General features: G+C 36.8%; 1 protein-coding gene across 1 annotated transcript in view; it reads left to right on the top strand.

The window, feature by feature from the left end:
• Positions 1 to 20,680, top strand: part of LOC149181417 (Peptidase C78, ubiquitin fold modifier-specific peptidase 1/ 2) — a 456,391-nt gene that overhangs the window by 196,226 nt on the left and 239,485 nt on the right. Inside the window, exons 4-6 of the mRNA XM_089416612.1 lie at positions 11,456 to 11,540; positions 11,757 to 11,926; positions 12,110 to 12,200. Of these exons, the coding sequence (XP_089272738.1) occupies positions 11,456 to 11,540; positions 11,757 to 11,926; positions 12,110 to 12,200 (346 nt within the window). The remainder of the gene's footprint in view (positions 1 to 11,455; positions 11,541 to 11,756; positions 11,927 to 12,109; positions 12,201 to 20,680) is intronic.

Here is a 20,680-nt window from a genome sequence, read left to right on the forward strand (position 1 = left end):
TCAACAGAAGATTCGTGAGGTTGACTATCAGGATGCTCCTATTTACCTGCAAAGCGTAGATGCTGATAACAAGGATCATCAACCCTTCTTTATCACCTTGTTAGTCAATGGTTATAAATTGAATAACTGCATGTTGGATTCAGGTGCATCTGCTTGTGTTATGACTAAAAGGGTTATGGAACAGCTTAACTTAAGAGTTTCCAGACCCTACTATAATATATGCGCCATGGATTCTAAGAAGATCGAAGTACATGGTTTAATCAAGGATTTGCAAGTTCATCTTTCGGTCTACCCAGACATCATGGTGGTTATGGATATTGTTGTTGTTGATGTACCTGATGCTTGGGGCATGCTGTTATCTAGAAAGTGGGCCTCTGATCTAGGGGGAAGCATTCAGATGAATTGGTCATATGCTATGATTCCTTCTCCTAGCGGTGACGGTTTCGTTAGACTTAATAGAGAGCCTGAGAGGAAGTTTCATGTTGAGAATCCTAAAAAGCCTCATAACGAAATAATTAGAGAGCAATCTGACATGGGGAACTATGCTATCCTGTCTAACTTCATAACTCCCCCCGACGAAAAGGTCAAAAGTCTTAAAGATGAAGTCTGGTATATGTATTTCGATGGTGCGTTCTCTAGTCATGGTAAGGGTGCTGGGATTGTGCTTAAGTCTCCCCTTGGTCACGTATTCAAGTTTGCCTATCGTCTAGAATTTGAAGCAACCAACAATGTCGCTGAGTATGAAGCCATATTGTTGGGCCTTGAATTGGCCAAAGCCTTGAAGATTAAGTTGCTTAGCATAAAGGGGGATTCCGATCTGGTTATCATGCAGCTTAAGAACAAATTCACATGTAGAAATCAGAGATTAAGAAACTATCGAAATGCTGTGTGGGATACTATGGAGCACTTCGATGCCCTTAACCTTGAAGCAATTCCTAGAGAGCTGAATAGTTCGGCAGATGAACTTGCTGTAGCTGCTACCACTTTCCAGTTGTCTGATGAGTTAATTAACGATAAAATTAAAATGGAGGTAATATTCAGACCATCTGTCCCAGACAACTCAGAACATTGGCAAGTTTTTAATGATGAAAAGCAAGTCGTTCGTTTTCTCAATAGTTTAGACGAGTTTGAGGATTTCCGGTTAGTTTCTGACGAGGATGGGTCTTTAGATCATAGACATATCATAAATCCCACTCCTAGAAATGTGGTTGCCTTAGAGCAACATTTTGATCGGCATGATGCCACGAAGCTGAGAGAAGAAAACAAGATGGACCCAGGTGAGTACCTTGAAGTCAACATGGGCACTTCTGAAAATCCGAAAATAGTTAAAATCGGTAAAGGTACTAGTTTGGAGGAAAGGAAAAAGTTAACTGATTTACTTCGCGAATATCGAGATGTTTTAGCTTTTTCCTATGATGAATTGAAGGGCTATAGGGAGGATATTATGGAGCATACTATTCCATTAAAGGACGAAAATGCTAGACCTTTCCGGCAGAAGCTCAGGCAGATTAATCCTAAGTTAGCCCCCCTGGTCCAGAAAGAGCTTACGAAAATGCTTGCAGCAGGGATCATCGCTCAAACTAGGCATTCGACATGGTGTTCGAATTTAGTGATTGTCAGGAAAAAGAATGGTACAATAAGACTCTGTGTCGATTTTAGAAACCTTAATCTAGCATGCAAAAAGGATAATTACCCTTTGCCAAAAATGGAAACTTTGTTGCAAAGAGTAACTGGGTCTGGAATGATGTCATTGCTAGACGGTTTTTCTGGGTATAATCAAGTTTGGGTTAAAAAGGAAGATCGACACAAGACCACATTCACAACACCATGGGGCACGTTTGAATACATCAGAATGCCATTTGGGTTAACAAATGCTGGGGCTACTTTCCAGAGGGCCATGGATTATGCCTTCAAAGGGTTAATCGGGAAAATCATCGAAATTTACCAAGACGATCTTACTGTTTTCTCTAAAGATGGTATCAGCCATATAGATCATCTTAGGAAGGTTTTCGATAGATGCAGAGAATATGGAATTTCTTTGAATCCGGCTAAATCTGTCTTTGGGGTAACTGAAGGGAAACTTCTGGGTCATATCATTTCTAAGGAAGGAGTCAAAGTCGATTCTGAACGAGTTGAAGCAATTCAAAAGATTCCTCTCCCGCATAACCTCAAGTCCCTTCAGTCTTTCCTTGGAAAGATAAATTTTATTAGAAGATTTATGCCGAATTATGCAGAAATAGCTAAGCCCATTCAAAGTCTTCTGAAGAAAGATGTGAAATTTGTCTGGCAGGAAGAGGGCAAAAGGGCTTTCCAAGAAATCAAGTCTGCTATCGCGAAAGCCCCTGTCCTTGTTAGTCCTGATTACTCCAAAGATTTCATGATTTTTTCTTTCGCTTCTGAGGATACCATTGCCGGTGTCTTGCTTCAAAAGAATAAAGATGGTCATGAGCAGCCTATCGCTTTCATGAGTAGAGCACTTCAAAACTCCGAATTGAAGTACAATACCATTGAAAAGCAGGCTTATGCCCTGGTCAAGTCCCTTAAGCATTTTAAAACTTATGTGGGTTATTCTAAGATCATCGCTTTTGTCCCACATTCTGCTGTTAAAGACATATTAACTCAAACTAATTGCTTAGGGACTCGTGCTAGGTGGGTTACTAAGATACAGGAGTATGATTTAGAAATTAGACCCACTAAACTGATCAAAGGCCAAGGTCTAGCTCAAATGTTAGCTGAAAGTAATGAAAGGACTCTTGGTTTGTTCTGCCTTGACGATCTTTCTTCACCAGAATTAAGAAGGTTAGCTGAGCATGAATGGTATAAGGACATAGTTTACTACTTAACAAACTTTACATGTCCTAACCACTTAGTCGCTCATAAGAGAAGGGCTCTTAGACTAAAAGCCACCAAGTACTGCCTTATGAAGGATGGCCTTGGATGGAGAAATCCAGAGGGCATAGTGCTTAGGTGTGTTGATGATGTTGAGTCCAAAAGATTAATCTCCGAATTTCATTCAGGATTTTGTGGTGGTCATTATGCCGCTAGAACTACTGCCCACAAAATCCTGAGAGCTGGCTATTATTAGCCTTCGATTTTTTCTGATGTGCACAAGTATGTTAGAACGTGTCAAGCCTGTCAACTGTTCACTGGGAAACAGAAGCTTGCTGCCCTTCCTCTACAACCTGTTATTGTAGAGGCACCTTTTCAGCATTGGGGTCTGGACTTCATAGGGAAGTTCCATGAAAATTCTAGCAATGGCTACTCTTGGATTTTGACTGCTACTGATTATTTTACTAAATGGGTCGAAGCCATTCCTGCTAAGAATGCCACTGAAAAGGTGATTATGGATTTCATTGAGAATAATATCATTACTAGATTTGGTGTCCCCGCTAAGATCACTACTGACAATGCCAAAGCTTTCAGTTCTTCAGAGTTTACATCTTTTTGTTTCAAATATGGCATTGTCTTATCTCATTCGTCGAATTACTATCCTCAGGGTAATGGTTTGGCTGAATCAAGTAATAAAAATCTCATAACCATTATCAAGAAAATAGTAGGAGATAACAAGAAGTCTTGGGACAGCAAAATCAAGTATGCTTTGTGGGCAGACAGAATTACTAAGAAGAAATCTACTGGTAAATCTCCTTTTGAATTGGTTTATGGCTTGGATGTTACCTTACCTGTGCACCTAAAATTGCCAGCCTATCAGCTTCTCCAAAATTTTTCCACTGATAAAGATGTTGTTCAGAATAGGATAGATCAGATTGTGGAATTAGATGAGACTCGTCGGACAGCTTTTGAAACTGCATGTAAAAATCAATCTAATATTAATAAAAGCTTTGATAAATGCTCTAGATCTAGATCCTTGCAGGTTGGAGATATGGTTTTACTTTGGGATCGTAAAAATGAAAAACCAGGAAAGCATAAAAAGTTTGATAGCTTGTGGCTGGGACCATACATCATTAGAGATATAGCTGGGCCAAACTCATTCTACTTGAGCAGATTGGATGGCGAACCACTTGATCTACCAGTGAACGGCCAAATGCTCAAGCTGTTCTTCAGAGATGATATCTGATGCCATGGGGCATCTTCTGTATTGTATTTCTATCCCTACTCCTTGTCTTTTCAGCATTTTATTTCTGTTTTTAGGATTAGATTTACTTTTCATGTTATTAGTTAGTCAATAAATGAAGAGCTTTTATCTTTCCTGTGCTTAATGTATATGATGATTTTGGAATGGACGCTACTTATTTTATTTGTGTGTTGTATGGATGCAGATTCTGGATTCTCACATTCCTACCAGTGCAGCAACGTGTCCCCAAGTAGAGCCAGATGTTGACCACTACTGGTCAACTGCCCATGCAGTCCACCTCCTTTCTGATTGACAGAGAGGGGTAGCTCCTGAGCGACATGTCCGTGCCAGCCTACAGTCATCGACAGCTTGATCATTTTTGTTGTAAACCCAGTCTGCATGTTTTGAATTGTAAATAATCTAAGCAGATCAGAGTCATGTATGTTAAGTTGCCTAGGTGGACCTAACTTTCTAATGATGATCTGCGTCCCGGGAGGTTTTTAGTCTCACCGATCCATGGATCGGCAGAGTTTTCCTTCAAACCCGACCCCAAAGCCGGGATGCATTTTGTTATTAGGACTTTAGGAGAATCCTAGCGTGTTAATCTGCTAGATTATAGTTGTGTCGCAGAACTGGGTGGTTTATGAGGGTCTATGTTAAAGTGGGTTCGTCCCCTTAAGATGTAAATTGTAAAGTCATGATGTAATGTGTCTTGAGGGTTGAGAAATGTTTAAATCCCCTCATGAGTCCTAGGTCCTAGGTCCTAGGAGATGTGTCCAACGGCTTAGTTCAAATGATCCATTTAGAAAATAAATAAAATACTAAAATAATAAAATTAAAAATAAAAAATAAAAAATAAAAAAAATAATAAATAATAAAAAATTCATAAAACAAAGCAAAAACCCTAAATAATAAAATAATAATATTTTTTGTGAACACATGCAAAATATCATTTTTAAATAAAATCGACGGATGAGATCAAGAGATGTCTTGATCCTCATCAACGGTCGAGATCAGTTCTACATGGATCACCCAAAACTAGCCGTTGGGATCATTTCCTTTTTATAGGGTCTTAGGGGGTCATTTTACAGGTTTATCTGATCTGTGAGTCTGTACTGAGAAAGCTCTCTTGTAATCTGATTTTCTGATTAATAAAAAGACTTTGGGGTTCAAACTGGCTGGTGTTACTCTCTGGAATTGCTGTGAGATGTTTGCTTTTCTGCATATTTCAGTTTTCAGCAGTTAAAATAGCTGGTTTTTCAGAGCATTGTGAGTACAGGTATCTTGCTCACGTGCTAGGGTTTGAATGTTGTAGGGCTTCTAGAAATATGGCAGGTATCTCCATTATTTCTTGAAATCTAGCAGCATTTCTTGCCCTCTTTGCTGATGTTTGCTTGAGGTGTGCAGGAAACCTTTAGGTGAAGGGTATTTGTGGGCGTTTGGGGAAGTTCTGGGCTGAACCAGCCGACTCCCACAGGCTGTTCTGTGCAGAGCCCAGCTGATTGTGCCCTGGGTTAATCTGTTAAAGTTTATTTCATGTTTTACATTGAGAAATTTTCTTTCTGTTCACAGTAAAGTTCAAATTTTCTGATATTTCAAAAGTATTACTGCAATTATTGTTAAATCTGGCTGTCCAGAGCTATAATTTTTTGTGATTTCGGGCAAAATTTTCAAGGATTTACTACAAAATTTTGTGTATATCTGCCAGTGTTCTTTTCCTGCAGGATTACTGAGACAAAATCGAGAAAAGGGTTTTGCATCTAGCACTGTGTTGGTTGTCTGCCCATTTGCTGGGCTGGCTGTTGAGGGATTGAATTTCACAAACTGTGCACCTAAAAGAACACAGTCAGTTAAGGGATTTTCAAAAAAAAAAAAAAAAAAAAAAAGGCTTCAGAGGAAACGCTGCCCCACGTCATACTCCTCAGAGTAAACGTTAAATTTCCCTCTTCGCTGTTCAAGTTTTCCATCCGTAATTGCTTGGGGACCGGACATTCCTTGCAGATCAGGTGCCTCATACGCTTGGAGTGACAAATTTTCTGTGGGATAAGCGCTACATACAGGCATCAGGTAAGTCTACGAATCTCCAGCAGGTCAATCTCGATATTGCGGTTGTGATTTTAGTATACAGGGTTTGAATTACGCGTGGAGCTGTTTATCGCATCCTTTTATTTTCTCAGAATAGAAACAAAAATCGTGATATAGCTGACCAGCATACGCTGATTTGTGATTGCATCGTTTTTTTTTTTTTTTCTTGTGGCTTAATCTGCGGTTTTCCTCTTGAGACGTTTTTTCATTTAAGTTCCAGTGCCCAGGTCGGAATTCATTCCATCATTGTGATTTTCGTTTACTGGTTTATGCCTGAGCCATCACGCGAAACCCTCGTTCCTTTACTGCTTACGATTTCTGTCTAGCTGCCACTCATTATCCGTTTGCTCCTGCACGTTGAGACTGTAGCCGCGTCGTTGTGGGTTTGGCCTGCCGCCGTTTTCCATTCAAAAGTTTGTCTTTCCAATTGCTGAAAAATCCCCAGCCGCAGTTTTAGCCTCTTGTTGCTGTATCGTTTTACTGCTACCCCCACCCACGCTGGCAGCAACAGTGCGTACGTCGCATCCCTGAGGTTGTGGTGATAACTGGTATCACCTCCATCGATCCCGTGCCTTTGTCGACTGTGTTTTTCCGACCCCTGCGCCTGGATGCCTTCAGTTCAGCTGCCGTCGATTTTTTTTTGATTTGCATCCCTAGCCGTGACGTTGTCAATATGTTAGTAGAGTCGTAGGTTAGAGATAGTTAGATTTGTTTTGTTTTCTTTGTTTAATATAGATTTTAGTGTGTGTTCAGAGTTGTTTTATTTAGATTATGTTTTAGATTTATTTTATTTTATTTCATTTTATTAAATTTAGATTCATAAAAAAATAAAACAAAAAAAAAAATGTTATATTTTAAATAGTTCTTAGGCTTAGTTTTAAATTTTTTTTATTTTTAGATTAATTTTAGTTTAAATTTCTTAGATTTTAATTTAGGTTTTAGGTTTTATTTTTTTTAGTCTTTTGATTTTAAATTAGATTTTTGATTTGGTTTCTTTTAAAAAATAAAAAATAAAAAATAAAAAAATTAGTTTTATTTTTATAGTTTGGTTAATTTTTTTTTTTTAATTTTTAGGTTTTGCTTGATATTTAAAAAAAAAAAAAAAAAAAAAGGAAAACAATTGAAAAAGCATAAAAATTTCTTTTTTGTGGAAAATTGCTCTTACCACCTTCAGTTGTTTATCATCGTATATCTTTCGTGCTGTGGTCTGAATACGAAATAAGTATCTGGTTTCTCTGTTATTCAAAGCAATTTATTTCTCTTAGTTTGCCGGATATCGTTATTCGAGGAACTTTGTGGTTTTTACTGGATATTTAAAGCATTGTTCTGATTTTTTGATGATAAATGATTGCTGTTATGATTCACGTTCCTATACCATCTAGAAAGTAATCATTTAGGCACCAATCTCACAAGGCACTGGTCTATCAAATCAATAAAACCATTTTAGTGCATCTCGTCTCCCGGTCCAACTGTTTGGCAGTTGGCTTTCATCTTTCCTCAGGGTCTACCCCCCTTAGCCGTGGGAGATAGGCTTAAACGGAGGGATCGGGGATCAGAGTGACAGCCCCCAGTCCGAGCGTTGTCGTGTCAATTCGTGCGACAACAGGCATCATCAACAAGTGCATAAACATCAACTAGCTCAAAGTCTTTAGACTCGAATTCCTCAACCTTATAATATGGTAGAAATTGAAAAAGCTTAACATGCCTAACCAATGATTTTGGTTTGAGTGAAGGGTTCATCTCCTCAAAATTATAATATGGTAGAAAAAGCTTAGCATACCTAAATAATTATTTTACTTTGAGTGGACGGTACATTTTTGTTAAGGCCATGGTAGAGGAGTTCAACAATTAATATCAACAAAGTTCAACAATCAATACCACCATCATCAAGATCAGTGTTGTGAAAATTGCGATAATATCGCGATATTATCGTTTTATCGCGATTTTTTCCCGAAGCCGATATTATCGCGAGTAATAATCACAGATTTTTTCTATACCTGATAATTTCGAAAAAATCGCGATTTTTTCCCAATTTATCGCCGAGGGTCAGGGCAGTGTGGTTTTATAAGGGATGCTAAATGTTTGAAATGCAATTTTTTTTGAAAGAAACAAATAATTTTTGAGTGGGGCAGCTTAATGATAAAGTCTAGGCCCTAGTATTGATATGCTATTCATGGTAATGTTAAATTCTTAATGTAAAAGTGACATTCTCCTTAATCTTCATTTTCATCCTTTTACTTAAATTTTTAACATTACCATGAAATGACTCAGGATGTTTGAGAGTGGTTCCGGCCTCATTGGATTTCATATGTAGAAATTAGAATTTTAGATTTCATTCAAAATCTAGCAGACTTATCAGTTTTTCAAGATTTCAGGATTGGGAGATTGTAATGTTTCCAGGTGACACCACCTGCCTGGGCTACCCCTGCCACCAGTAGAGGACGTGGTCTACCTCTTATAGCTCCTACTTCTAGTTCTTCAGCTTCTAGAGCATAGCAGACTCCACTGCGAACTCCCCTAGCACCGGCATCTACATCTAGAGGGAAAGGGAAAGCTGTGGCATTTTCTCGCAATAGGGGCAGAGGAAATCAATAGGATTAGACTTTAGTTATTTTCTTCATTTTATTGTATATGACATTATGACATGATGAGATACATTATTATATTTTTTGTTGATATTTTGAGGCTAAGTTGGGACTCAGGAGTCAGGACTTACTATTCAGGACATGATTCAATGTTATGTGTGATTTTAGCACTAGAAATGATATTAAACATCTTATATATTAGTTCTTTTATCATATTTATGTGTCAATGTATTTATTTTATGTTGTAGATGGTTTAGATATTAAAAAAATTGAAAAAAAATGAAAAAAAAGAATATTTTTGTACCAAATGATTTTTTCCCGATTATTTCCCGATAATTACGATTTTTCCCAATTTTTTCCTCGCGCCGATATTATCCCGATAACGGTTAATGCAACATTGATCAAGATACATAAAAGGCTTCATGCTCTTGATCAAATGCCTATCCCATACCTCATACATGACATAATCAAATGGAAACATTGCAATCCCGCAAATCCTGAAAAGTGTTAAGTCTGCTGAATTATGAGTGAGATCTAAAATTTGAGTTTCTCCATATGGAATCCAATGAGGTTGGGACCACTCTCAAACATCCTGAAACAATTAATGATAATGTGAAAAATTTAAGTAAAAGTGATGTGAAAATGAAATAATGCCACTTTTACTTTAAGAATTGAAAATTACCATTGATTTTAGCATTGCCATGGTTGAATTAGGTTTTCTGTTTAGGTTTAGGGTCTAGGAGGGGAGGGTTAGTTTTATGGCTAAGGGGGGTTGTTTAGGGAGGAAAAGAACCCTTGGTTTCCTCCAAAACCACTTCAAAAACTGGCACTAGGGGTCCCGGACTCCCGCATGCATGTGAGATCTAACTGGGCTGGTTAACGCCGGTTTGTACCGGTTAGGTACCAAATTGGCCGCTTTGGTACCCAACCAGTACAAACCGGTCCTGCAGCCAGGTTTTTCTACCAATTCGTTAACTGGCCTTATCTGACCAGTTTCTGGTTCAGATCGGCCAGTTTTCAAAACTATGCCTTGAGGGAATAGCCTAGACTGGCTGGATCAAGATGGGTGGTCCTATTGTCCTATAGGGAAGTTGGATGCCATCTATTGTAGCTCTCCTAACATTGTCCGAATAAAAGAAACATGGTGATGGATGCTTGACCCTCCACTTGGACTGAGAATCTGTCCCACCTTTGAGTTGAGTTATGGGATGGGCATGTCTTAGTGATCTTGTGACATATCATATATGTGGGTGCTTCCTTAATAAAACAAGAGTGGTGGCACCATCTATAACTAATCTACTGTTCTCATATTCCCTAGCTTCTCACCTTTACATTTCAGAAAAATCTATTGATTTGTGTGCCCTGACCATTGTTCTCCAATTGGTGTTTTTTCCAGCATCTACCATATGCATATATATCTTTGCAAAAATTCTTGTGGGGGGCATTTGTTCTATGTGTGTTGACTTTCTCATTCTTGGTCCTCAGACATTCAAAACTCACCATGCATTCATGTTTTGAGCAACCCCATGGAAAAATATCCCCCTCGAGTGTTTTTCCTCCTTTCACCTTTGGAATATTTTCCCATATAGTCACCTGTATTATAATTTATAACATTTTTGTTTGTCTCAAATCTCCCTCATTGGGCATCTCTAAACCAGTTTGTTACTTATTTGTTCCCTGACACATCCATTTGGAAAAAATTCTTTTGGGGGCGTGTGTTCTACATGTCCCAACTTTTTAAGACTTGGTTGTCTTTCTCAGATGTCTAAAACTATATGGTCATCACATTTTCATCAACACTAAGAAAAATTGTCTGTCCTAAATGTTTTGCTTCATCTCACGTCTAGAATACTTTCTGTCTACTCACATATTCTACAATGTTTTTGTAATTGTTAGATTTCCCTTGTGGGGCATCTCTAAAGGGGTTTGCTATGTATTTGTGCTTTAAGACATATATCTTGCAAATGTGCCCTTACCTCTGCAACGATGTCTATTTTGCTATGATAGTTGTCTGCCCGGTCCTTTGATTTCTACAATTTATTTCTTCAGATATCATCTGCAAGGGCTCTCGTTCTATTGGTAATTGTGTTCACATTTCAAATGGCATTTATTGCATCTGTTATTCTTTTGTTTAGTCTCAAAAATATATGGCCTTTGAGGTTTTCCATCCTTTTTTAATTTCTTCTAAATTTTTTACAAATTGGCTTATTTAGGACTTCAAAGAAAAAAAACTGGCACTATGCTACTTTTTCTGTCTTCAAAATAGATGTGATTTCTGTCTCTTCAAACTGAGGCCAGTCGGGACCATAATTTTTACAGGCCTTTCTTGGGATCCTTGTTGATTTCGGATGCTCCTGCTCTGATACCATATAGAAATGTTAGGGTGCACGCATCCACACAAATAAACACAAAGGTGAAGATAGAATAGATAATATTTTATTATTGTATGCAACTCTCACACACATGGCATCTCACATTACACATTCATCTCACCCAGAGGATGTTACGGTGCTTTAACCACCCAACCTTTATATATGCCCCTAATGACATACAATAACATTAGCAATAACATTAAATGGACATATGTGTGTTGATACCAACCCAATATTTAAGAGGCAGATTGTTAGTTTCATAAGCTGATTTCAAATAGAAAGATCTTTGAGAGTTAATTTCTAGCTATGATTTTATCTTTTCAATTTTGTTTATTTTTCAGATCCCGGAGCCAATAAAACTAACAGTTCTTCATCAATCAAGGGATAATGTAAAACCTCGTGCACCTAGTGTTGGTTTTTTTCCAGGTATTTCATCATGCTATTGCACTTGATACTCTGACTAAGTGTATCTCGGATTAGTTGTGCCTTTGATTTTTCATTTTCCAAGAAGTTAGAAAGGATGCACTCAATGATACAAGTGTTTAGCAAAAGAATATATGTTTTCATGGGAAGCACAACAGTTTAAGTTGTGGTTTCAATTAAATCACCGAAACAACACTGACATATTCTTCTGGTTTGCAGCTCAGGAAGACATAAGGCTTATAATGTTGGTAATAAAACTAGATGTGTTGTGTCTTGCCTCAAGGGAACTCTCTTTAGCAGATGCAGTTTCAAAATTAATAATACCAGGGTTAATTGACCAGCTGTCAGCAATGAGAAAAGTATCAGATATCAGGACAAAACAACCAAAGGTACATAATACCATATCCTGGTGATAATGTTGAGCTTATGCAGTCATATGCCAAAGTACTCAATTAGAGATCTAAAGATGGTGAAAAGGTCAGAAGATAAGTATTGTCATTCAGGAGTTTAGATTAGCTACTGTTGCCCTTTAAAACTGAACATTCTAAACACTGATCTGTTGTCCTATGCAGCTATGTGCTTATCATTTTTGTCCTCCAGGATTCCTTCATCCTTTGACAGCTGTCTATGATCTTAGCTTTGGCGAAACTGAAATGGAACAAGGTAAGGTGGCAATAAAGTGAGAAGCAAATCTACAATAGAGACTCTGTAAAGATTTATTAACAGTGCTACATAGTTTATGAAGCTTTCTCAAGTTCTGTTTTATTGAATCTCTTACCTCCTCTTTTTCTTCTAGTACGTTTTTTACTTGTTAAAAGTTTAGGACTTGTTAAATGCCTTGGATTTTTCATTTAGAGTCCTTTGTCATTCTTTTAGATCCAAGAGTAGTATCTAGCAACTGAAAAAAATCATACGACATCCTTGATAATAAACTAGACTCCACCAAGGTTTTGGGATGAGTGGATAGGTACAGGAATGGCTAGAGAGGCTACAAATTTTCGAGGATGGCAGAGGGACAATACCACATAAGAATGTGTTTGTGTACATCAATGTTATCAGGACTGAATCAGTGACCGAACCGGAAAATCCTCTGAACCGGGAACTGGTCGGAACTGGAGTGGAACCAGTCAAAAAACGGGACCCAAAAACCAGTCGACCAAAAACACATAAAATATTCAAATTTTCAAGAAAAACATATATATTCATGTGCATCCATTTGAATCCAAATCATTTATGCACAAATAAGCAAAAGTTCTCATTTATATAGCATGTATGGGATTACATCAATGTGGAAAAAGTCGAAGTCGGGATTAATTCAGCAAGGGTCCAAAAGTTGAAAAACTCGTCAAAGTCGGGAGTTTTTTGAAAAAGTCGCCAAAAAGTCGGCAAAATTAAAAAAACACAAAATTATTCATTTTTTTTTTTTTTTTTTTTTAACATCTAGAGTATCCACAACATCAAATAAATGCATTTCCACATAAACATGTAAAGAAAGCTAATATATAATATGTATATGAAGTCTAATGCTACATCACATATCAAAATAGTGAATCAACTCCTGAATTTTGGGTCCTGTCTGAGTCTCAACTCTCAAGAGTCAAAATATCAACAAAAAATATAATAAATTTATATCATGAGTCATCTAAAATTCATCAAGTAATCAGTCACTGAGATCCTCTTCCCCTTTTAATTTTTGTTTCCGCTAATTGTATTAAGAAATAAGTCATGCATTTATTCAGTAGATTGTAACAGTGTGGAAAAAGTCTGGAAAAAATCCCGATTTAATCCTAAAAACGCGATTTTTTGAACTAAACGATTTAATCCCCCAACTTTTTGGCGACTTTTTCACAAAGGAAAAAATCCCGATTTTTTCCTTATACTCCCGATTTAATCAGGAGTTGACCCAAAAAGTCTGCCTCCCTTCCCAGGCTGTGGATAAAGAGGCCACAAAGGTGAAAAAACTGTAAATTGAAGCTTCCGTCCATGCATTTTCAAGTTATTGCATTGTATTGTTTGTCATACTTCTTGCGAGCATAGCAGTCTCATTTGTAATCTGTTAGTTTTGAGGTTAAGATATGTTTTTGTTTTCCAAGGAAAAACAAATCTTTATACTTCATATTTCTAGTTAGAAAGCAAAGTATACATTGGCTAAGCCTCCAGGCTTTTAGTGATCCAGACTCTAACAGCCACTGCCCCTTCAAAAGATTACAAAAGTACCAAAAGGACAAGCATACAACAGTCTTCTGTAGAAAGAACCCCACACCATCAAAAACATTGTTATAGTTGTTGAATGCTTCTAGAAGAAACAACAAAGAGGAGGTCATGAAGATCAAATAGCAACAACCTGTCCAAAAAAAACAAAACCAGTGCCTCAAAAAAGAACCCATTTTTCAGACAGGAACAAAGTACCTGTGAAATCTTGTGACAACAAAGATACTTCCTGCAATGAGAGCACGTTTTGAAAGGGAATCTTCTTTAGTGGTGAACTCCCTATAAATGTGGGCAAAGGTTATGTATCAGAAGTGGATTTTACCTCCAAGAGTTTTTGAATAATAGATGCCAAGGCTAGGTTAGTAATCTGACATCTACTGTTTTCTCAGAAAATAAGCAGCTTGGAGTCACCAAGCGTTAATTTTCACATCTACTGTGATACTCACTGTTAATTTTCAGTGGACCTACCACCTGACGCCTTATTACCGAAGCAGATTACAATCTACTGAATAAATGCATGACTTATTTCTTAATACAATTAGCGGAAACAAAAATTAAAAGGGGAAGAGGATCTCAGTGACTGATTACTTGATGAATTTTAGATGACTCATGATATACATTTATTATATTTTTTGTTGATATTTTGACTCTTGAGAGTTGAGACTCAGACAGGACCCAAAATTCAGGAGTTGATTCACTATTTTGATATGTGATGTAGCATTAGACTTCATATACATATTATATATTAGCTTTCTTTACATGTTTATGTGGAAATGCATTTATTTGATGTTGTGGATACTCTAGATGTTAAAAAAAAAAAAAAAAAATGAATAATTTTGTGTTTTTTTAATTTTGCCGACTTTTTGGCGACTTTTTCAAAAAACTCCCGACTTTGACGAGTTTTTCAACTTTTGGACCCTTGCCGAATTAATCCCGACTTCGACTTTTTCCACATTGGATTGTAATCTGCTTCGGTAATAAGGCGTCAGGTGGTAGGTCCACTGAAAATTAACAGTGAGTATCACAGTAGATGTAAAAATTAACGCTTGGTGACTCCAAGCTGCTTATTTTCTGAGAAAACAGTAGATGTCAGATTACTAACCTAGCCTTGGCATCTATTATTCAAAAACTCTTGGAGGTAAAATCCACTTCTGATACATAACCTTTGCCCACATTTATAGGGAGTTCACCACTAAAGAAGATTCCCTTTCAAAACGTGCTCTCATTGCAGGAAGTATCTTTGTTGTCACAAGATTTCACAGGTACTTTGTTCCTGTCTGAAAAATGGGTTCTTTTTTGAGGCACTGGTTTTGTTTTTTTTGGACAGGTTGTTGCTATTTGATCTTCATGACCTCCTCTTTGTTGTTTCTTCTAGAAGCATTCAACAACTATAACAATGTTTTTGATGGTGTGGGGTTCTTTCTACAGAAGACTGTTGTATGCTTGTCCTTTTGGTACTTTTGTAATCTTTTGAAGGGGCAGTGGCTGTTAGAGTCTGGATCACTAAAAGCCTGGAGGCTTAGCCAATGTATACTTTGCTTTCTAACTAGAAATATGAAGTATAAAGATTTGTTTTTCCTTGGAAAACAAAAACATATCTTAACCTCAAAACTAACAGATTACAAATGAGACTGCTATGCTCGCAAGAAGTATGACAAACAATACAATGCAATAACTTGAAAATGCATGGACGGAAGCTTCAATTTACAGTTTTTTCACCTTTGTGGCCTCTTTATCCACAGCCTGGGAAGGGAGGCAGACTTTTTGGGTCAACTCCTGATTAAATCGGGAGTATAAGGAAAAAATCGGGATTTTTTCCTTTGTGAAAAAGTCGCCAAAAAGTTGGGGGATTAAATCGTTTAGTTCAAAAAATCGCGTTTTTAGGATTAAATCGGGATTTTTTCCAGACTTTTTCCACACTGGATTACATGACCAAAATAGCATCGATTGCAATCTGTCTCTGGAGTCTGAACTGAAAATACATCAACAAACAGGCTCCATATGGCCTCTAGCATCCCAAAAAAATCATGCTACAACAAATGCCTATCTGCCATTAAAATCATTGCCTTTATTGGGATTTTTGTCATCAATATCACCCTCTAAGCATTAAAATAACATAGAAAAAACATAACATGTCGAGTCCAAATTTTGTTTGAGTGATGGGTACATTTTTAGTAGGGTCATGATAGATGGGTTCGACAACCAATGCCACTAACATCAAATTACATAGAGGGTTTGGTGCTCTTGATTAAATACTAGTTCCATACTCTCGTACATGACCAAAATCTGATGGAAACATTGCAATCCCCCCAATCCAAAAATTCTGAAAAACTGTTAAGTCTGCTGGATTTTGAGTGAGATCTAAAATTATACCTTCTCCATATGAAATCCAATGAGGTCAGCACCACTTTTACTTTAAGAATTTAACATCACCATGAATTGCATAGCAATACCAGGGCCATAGGCTTGAATATCAGGCTGCCCCACTCAAAAATTCATGTTTTTTCTTAAAAAAAAGGTGTTCAAATTATCTTTGATCAACTTATACAAAACCGACTGGTTCAGCACCAAACCAACCATTTCCAGTTTCGAACCTTGAATCGGACCGGTTTGGTCCCCAAACTGGTCGAAGCGGCCGATTCCACCAGTTTTGGTTCGGTTCTAATAACACTGGTGTACATACGAGGACACATATGTATCTAATGTCTGCACATGCATATATATTTATATAGCTTAACTTATGCACATTTGAAACACATTTATGCTAATAATGACAAATAATAATTATTTAGTACAACAAATAGGGACAATTGCATATAGAACCACAATTATATGGTGAAAAACTCATTCATAAAATAAACTAAAATATTCCTTTTTTTGTAATGATTATAGAAATTGTCAGAAAGCAAAGGTGCATTGCAGAAGAAACATAGTCCAAGCATGTACTATGGAGTTTAAGAACACTATAAAACATTATGGTGTAGTATGTATCATCATACATATTGTAAATCTTCATGTTTTCCTCATATTCATCATATATTTGCTCAACACTTGAGCTTGCCGATATATACTTCGTAGGTTACTTGAGCGTATCGCCAATCTTCCAAAAAACATGGTTGACTGGGTCAAATTTGATGACCTAAGATAGTTGGTTAGGTAGATTGCTTTCCTTTCACCTAGTTGGTCCAATTCGACTTGGTTGGGACTGTTAGTTTGCGCGTAGTTGATACTCATTCCTACTCAATTGGTCAATCAACCACTTTGTTGATGCACCAATTGGTCCTCAATTGACCTCCTTAACATGGGTTTACACACATCCCAACATCCTCACTTAAAGCCAACTCTGATGGTTAGGGATTAGGTGGTGGCATTATCTCAAGTTTCAACGCCCCTGCTTAATGACAACATCTTGAAGTGGAAGCAAACATTGAAACTAGGCTCCATGCACACGGTATACTAGGATCAATGAATATCTTCTTGGTTTGGGCTTCACCAAGAGTAAGGTGGACTCCAACTTGTACTTTGTACTTGTTGAGGGTGAGCTGCCCATCTTGGTTCTTTATGTTGATGATTTTTTTTGACGAGATCAGAGAAGCTCATAGGGACATGCAAGGAGGATCTTGCTTCAGAGTTCAAGATGAAAGACATCGGCTTAATGCACTACTTTTTGGGATTGGAGGTGTGGCAACAACCATGAGAGATTTTCCTTGGGTAGGGAAAGTATGCAGCTGAGATCCCGAGGAGGTTCAAGATGGAGGGTTGCAGGCCTATTTTCAATAGATGATCACTAACTTGAAGAAGTTGAGTGCTTCTAATAGGAAATTGATAGGTTCCTTGATGTATCTAGTCAACACTAGGCCAAATATCTGATTCGCTGTGAACACACTCAACGAATTCATGGTGGAGCTGAGACAAATTCATTGGGTGGCAACAAAGCATGTGCTGAGGTACGTGCGACTTACAATGGACTTTGGGCTCAGATATGTTGGAGTTGGTGGAGTGGAGTTGCAGGGGTACATAGACTTTGATTGGGATGGGAGTGTTGTGTACAGAAAATCCACATTTGGATGTTGTTTCAACTTGGGATCAACTATGATCTTGTGGTACAATAGGAAGCAACAACCAGTGGCAATTAGTTCAATAGAGGTAGAGTACATGGCAACAAGTATGGCGAGTTGAGGCAGTATGACTTCTCAAGATGCTTGCAGGATTATTTGTTCTAGAGATGGGACCAACAGTGATATACTATGATAATCAGAGTTGAATTAAGCTGTTTGAGAATCGTTTGTTTCATGATTGGTCCAAGCACATCAAGATCAGATATCACTTCATCAGAGAAAGGGTCCAAAGAGGTGTTGTGAGATTGCGGTACATTTCCATAAAGGAGTAGGTGACAGATATTCTCACTAAGCCTCTAGTGAAATAGAAGTTTGTGAAGTACAAAGACAAACTGGGGGTAGTGGAGAATCCCCTCCTTTCTAGGAGGGAGTGTTGAAGCTTATGGTAGCTTTGGAAGGTCTTTTGCATAGGCTTGGTCTCTTAGCATGTAAAAGATGATTTATTGCCTTTTTAGGTGCTTGCTTGATGGAGTAAGTGATTTATGTCTTCTTTCCTAAGTCTAACTTAGGAAAAGTACAATAATTAAAGTCAATTAATTATTGTGGACTATTAAGTCAATTTCTAAGGATAAATAATGAAATTATTTAAGTGACTTAGAAATGATCTCAATCATTGATCTCCTAGACCTTCTAGAAGGAAGATTAGGCTTATGGATTTGGGATTGATGAAGATTATAAAATAAGCCTAAGGAAGAGGTGAAGACACACAAATGGAGAAAGCAATTTTCTCTAGAGCGAGAGGCTCAACTAGATTGTAGTGCAGAGGAGGAAGAGTGTAGGTGGATTTGAGTGCATTTCCAAGAGGCTGAATTGCTGGAGATTGCAAGGCCGAATTGTTGAAGCAAGGTGGAGGTCGAATTGTTGGAGAGGTTGATTTTCTTGGGCTGAATTTCCTAAGGCGCAAAGGTTATTCGAGGGGAAGGCGCAGGGGTGAGTTGTTGGTGAGAGGTGAGCTGAAATTCTCCAAGCGAAATTTCTTCAGAGGCTAATTTCGAGTGGGCTGAAATTCCTAGGGTCGAATTCTTCTAGTGGGGCCGAGTTATAGGGTTTAGTCAATGCATATTTCCTTGTAATTTTCTTTGTGGATCGAAAACCTGTTTTTCCTGAGATTAATTAATGAAGGAGAATTGTTGTGGGTTAAGGAATTTAGACTTCTGTGATCCATAACATTGTTTAGATAATCTTCGGCAAAATCACATAACCAATCTTTTGTCGAAGCGTTTCGAACCAACCAGTGTGGTTCATCGTCAGGACAAGTTGAAGAACAGATCCAGCTTAGCCTGTTTAAATAGCTAGAGCAGAGACACCAACGGTTACCTGGCCCAAGGGTTGACTTAAGGAGCAAGGTCAAATTTAGTTATATTAGGTAAGAAATAAATAAATATATCAATGATAAAATTATAATATAATAATAAATAAATCAAAAACAAATAAATATATATAAATTTAGTTAAATTAGGTGTGAGATAACTAAATTAATATATAAATATATAAATAAAGTAATAATAAATTATTTATTTATTAAATAAATATATAAATATATAAATAATAATAATTTATTTTTATTTTTATTTATTTAAATAAATAAAAATAAAAATAATAATAATTTATATTTATTTATTTATTAAATAAAAATAAATATAAAAATATAAATTAATAAATATAATAGCAAAGGTAAATTATTTACTTAATTTATATAAATGGTATTATTAGTGAGGTAAATAAATATAAAATCATAAATAAATATATAAGTTTAGTTATATTAGGTGTGAGATAACTAAATATATAGATATATAAATAAAATAATAAATTATTTATTTATTAAATAAATATATAAATATATAAATAATAAAAATATATTTGTATATTTATTAAATAAATAAATAAATATAAAATTATAAATTAATAATTATAATAGCAAAAGTAAATTATTTATTTAATTTATATAAATGGTATTATTAGTGAGGTAAATAAATATAAATTCATATATAACTATATAAATTTAGTTATATTAGGTGTAAGATAATTAAGCAAAAGATAGTTATATTAGATAAATAATCAGTGTTTATTCACTATTCCAATAAAATTATTAAAGTTAATTCTGCCATTATTATTTATATGGTTTAAAAAGAGTTATAGTAGAACTAAATATAAAGGCATAAACAATTGACATTATGGAAACAAAAATTCAAATCTAATTAAAATATACCCAATAGTATCATAAACGGGATAAGGTTAATACAATAATTAGCCCGAAATTAATTAATAACCTAATAAAAACTCAAACACTCCATAATATTAGGACTAACCCGCCAAAAACAAACTTAAGGAGAGGGAAGACAGAAACCCTAAGACCTAACAAACGGGGAATGAGGAGGCTAGGAAGCCAAGGCTGGGACCCAACAACTGCTAATCCTCCAGCCATCATCCCTATTAAGATTGTTTGGCCTTTTCTCAATCTCCAGGGCCTCTCTAAATTTGCGATGGTGAAACTGCGCAACTTTGGCAATGACTTGAGCCTCCTCTATACATACATGATGCATAGTCTTCTCTGCATGCTCAGCCAGGGCTGAGGACTTGGTCCTACCATGCCTTAAGTCAGCCGAATGCTCGCTAATCCGTTGGTTGATAGAGCGACCAGTCTCACCAATATAAGGGGTCCCATAGGAACAGGGAATGATATATACGCCCTTCATGTCCTTAGGGTCAATCGGGTCTTTCACCGACCTGAGGGAGCCCCGGATAGTGTTGAGAGGTCTAAAAGTTGCGGGCACATCGTACTTCTTTAGAATCCTCGCAAACCTGTTTGTGGTC

This window comes from Pinus tabuliformis, chromosome 3_2 (assembly GCF_031772625.1).
Source record: "Pinus tabuliformis cultivar Carrire ecotype Pingquan chromosome 3_2, CPIR1, whole genome shotgun sequence".
In the NCBI taxonomy this organism is placed as follows: domain Eukaryota; kingdom Viridiplantae; phylum Streptophyta; class Pinopsida; order Pinales; family Pinaceae; genus Pinus; species Pinus tabuliformis.